At 35.0% G+C, this 3,347-nt stretch overlaps 1 protein-coding gene across 1 annotated transcript; it reads right to left on the reverse strand.

Moving 5' to 3' along the window:
• Positions 1 to 616: 616 nt before the first annotated feature.
• LOC107959428 (indole-3-acetic acid-amido synthetase GH3.17) lies at positions 617 to 3,073 on the reverse strand. Its single transcript, XM_016895493.2, has 4 exons — positions 2,721 to 3,073; positions 2,528 to 2,629; positions 1,461 to 2,266; positions 617 to 1,333 (listed from the first exon to the last, which is right to left on the reverse strand). Exons 1-4 carry the CDS (start codon positions 2,996 to 2,998, stop codon positions 777 to 779), a joined length of 1,743 nt encoding a protein of 580 aa, XP_016750982.2. The 5' UTR covers positions 2,999 to 3,073; the 3' UTR covers positions 617 to 776.
• Positions 3,074 to 3,347: the final 274 nt, after the last annotated feature.

Genomic DNA, 3,347 nt, shown 5'->3' on the forward strand with positions numbered 1-3,347 from the left:
GATAGAGGGATATAATAAACTTAATTTAAAAAAGAAAGTATTTTGAAAGTGAAAGAGCTAATCAAAAACTCAAAATACTTCCTTTTCTTTTAATTATATTTAAAATGACTCCCTTTTTAGAATTAAGTTTTAATAATAAATTATATTAATTAATAAATGCAATAAAATAAATATCATTTTAATTTACATTTGTTTTTTAAACAAGCAAATTTATTATTTCTTCTCATTTTAGTTAAGAATAAAATAAGGGATTAATTTTTGGTAAAAATATAATTTTTGTACCTTTATTTCATTTTTAATAATTATATTTCTACATTTACATTTGTTTTTTAAACAAGCTCGTTATGTCCTCGAATGATTCATAAGAAAATTACATGAGAATACGTTATAAAGAGCATATAAAGTGGTGTAGTGAATAATATCAGGGGGAAATTACCCTTCATCTCATCAACCAATTCTACAACTTCTTCCACTTAACCTACCTTATAGAGAGCATCAGCCACTACGTTAAGAAATATCCCAAATATGTTCTTCCATGCATATAAAGCCCTTTCATATAGCCATATCAACGTTCCCACAATGTATCAAACGATTCATAAGAAAATTTACATGAGAATACGCGTGTAACAATTGCTTGACTTTAAGTTCGAAACAAGATATTAATAACTTTACCAAACATTAATGTATGCCTACACAATAAAGTGAAGGATTATTCTCCTGAGTTTTTATACATAGGAAGGATTAGGTAATCTTAAACAAGAACTGATGCAAACTAATTATAACGGTGATTTGGGGCTGAAATACTTTCCTATCACTCTTGAATCTAATATCTTCATGGCTTCCTCAGATTTAATGCAACTAGGTTTTTTGTATTGGCTCAATGAAGTTCCTTTGGACACATAGTAATCCATTAGTGCCTCAAAACTTCCTTGCTTTACCACCCTAATCTCCAAAGCTGCAATTATGTTCCTTTTCCTATAGATTTTATATGTATAATGCAATGACTCTTCCATTCTAGAGCAACACTCTACCATTATCTTTGGGTCAAGTTCTTTGCAATGCGTGCCTTCTTTTCCCTTGATCTCCCAAAATAATACATAGTGACCTGGTGCAGAAGAAGTATCAACGTAGCTAGTGTACTCTGTCAAGATGAATCCGAGTGGATCGAGAAGAGCCTTTGCTTCTGTCACAGCCTTGAAAAGGTCTGTTTCGCTTGTTTTTTCCTGATCAACACTTAGGATAACATTTTTCCTCTCCACAAATTGGAATTGAGGTGCATTATTGTAGAAACCACTCACCATAAGAACATCTCCAACTTTATATCGATATAATCCTGAAAGGAATATCATCAAACTAGATTAGATCATTATCTAAGAGGTTAATGTAGGAACTAGGAAGCATAATGCAAACTAGAACATGGCATTTGATTAATTGATTATATTCAAAACAGGAACTTTTACCTGCACAAGTTGTGACAACTAGTTCATAACACTGACCAGCCTTCACATTTACAAGATCAACAAGTTCAGTATCTTCATTGTTGCTCTTCATTTCAATAGATCCATCACCTTCATTCTTTACTGGAAGGAATTCGAAGTAAGCCATGTTAGGGAGAAATGTGTAGGAGATATCACAAGGTTTGCATAGAGGTTCTAAGTTCATCCCACAAATAGCTTCCGAGCAAGCATATAAATCTGAAACTAAAGGGAGCCCTCTGCAATAGAACTCGAGTTCTGTAGTATACTGTCTCATAATGCCAGTACAAATGCAGCAAATATACCTTGCTTTAGGCCATAACTTTCTGATTATTCCTTCCCATGATTTACAATTACATATAGTTTCTATCAAGTCAGCCTGTTCTGGATTAGGCTTCATGACCAATGATGCTGCATTTCTGCATCCTGAGTCGGTGATCCAATCGCTTAATCGACCTGTTTTTATGTCATAGCATAGCTCTTGCCAGTGATTTTCTAGAAACTTGATACCTCTTAGCACCGTAGATGCAAAGACTGAACCAACCTTGACAACTTCGTCTCGTTGGATTAAACCAAAAAGTAATTGACAGTATAAGCCCTGGTTGGGGTCTGGGCAAAAGATGGTCTCAACGGGGCTTGTGTAAAGCTTAGGCAAATTGGCTCTAAAATTACACTCGTTGTATATGCTCGTTGAAACAGATGCTGCCTTGAGGCCACTAGGAGTTTCAATCTCTGGTCTGGCAAACATAAGCTCCAGTCTTTTACCGGCTTGGTTGATGTCACCAAAGTGCCTTTAAAATTAGACGGATAAAGGCAAATAGTTAGTTTTAGGACTAAGTTGCCGTTGTAAATGCAAAAAGCAAGAAAAGCAACTATGTATATTATAGCTATATATGTATAAGTAGTATTTACTAAATACGGGTGTTACTATCTGCGTGGTATATTATACATATATGCATATTATATGCATTTGCTTAATCTGGTAACTTTTATACATATATTCACAAGCAGCTGCAAGAAAAACTAGAAGAAAATAGGGATGGGTTCCTTACTTCATCGCAGGAGACTCGTACAAGCCACGAAATAATTCCCACTTATTAGCAACTTCAGCAGTGACAGGCATCAGCTTTGGCTGCCCGCCTGAAGTCCCAGAGCTGCATTTGATCAAACAGATGATAGAACTATCAGAAGGAACCAAACAGTACCCCGAAACACACAGAAACAAAGCAACAAATTCATGCATGCCTTAAAAAGAACCCTGTAATGGGTTCAGCTAAAAGGATATCTGATGTCTCCCCATTAGCAATCCTATCTATGTAAGGCTTGAGATCTTCATAAGTAACTATGGGAACATTTTTCTTAAAGAGCTGCTTCTCGGTTTGACCATGGAGGTATCCCCTTAAATACTCTGTTCCTGCATTTCGACTTAGTATTTCCCCCAATACCTCGTCTTGAATTTGCTCAGCATTTGTGGTCAGTTCCGCAATCATCTTCAACCTACCTTCACACCCATTCGTTGCCATCAGCCCTATTACTGAGATCCAGACAGCTTTTTCTGTTTTCTTTTTTCTTTTTTGGGGATGTTCTAGCTATTGGCAATGTAGTCTCTACGCTAAATAGAATAAGACTCATGGGACTTGACCCCACACATGTCGACACGCATAATACACAACGTGGCATCAACGAAATGGTTAAAACTAAGAAAGTTGAATTTAATGTAATTGCGTACCAATTTATGCCTCTTCCAATTTTCAAAAGCTAATTAGACATGTGTGTCTAATAAAATAAAAATATTTTATTTTATTTTTTTATGAACAATTTTCAATTAATTAAAAGAATGATAAAATAAAATACAATAAAAACGCAACAAAG

The sequence above is a fragment of the Gossypium hirsutum genome, chromosome D04 (assembly GCF_007990345.1).
Source record: "Gossypium hirsutum isolate 1008001.06 chromosome D04, Gossypium_hirsutum_v2.1, whole genome shotgun sequence".
Taxonomy (NCBI): Eukaryota; Viridiplantae; Streptophyta; class Magnoliopsida; order Malvales; family Malvaceae; genus Gossypium; species Gossypium hirsutum.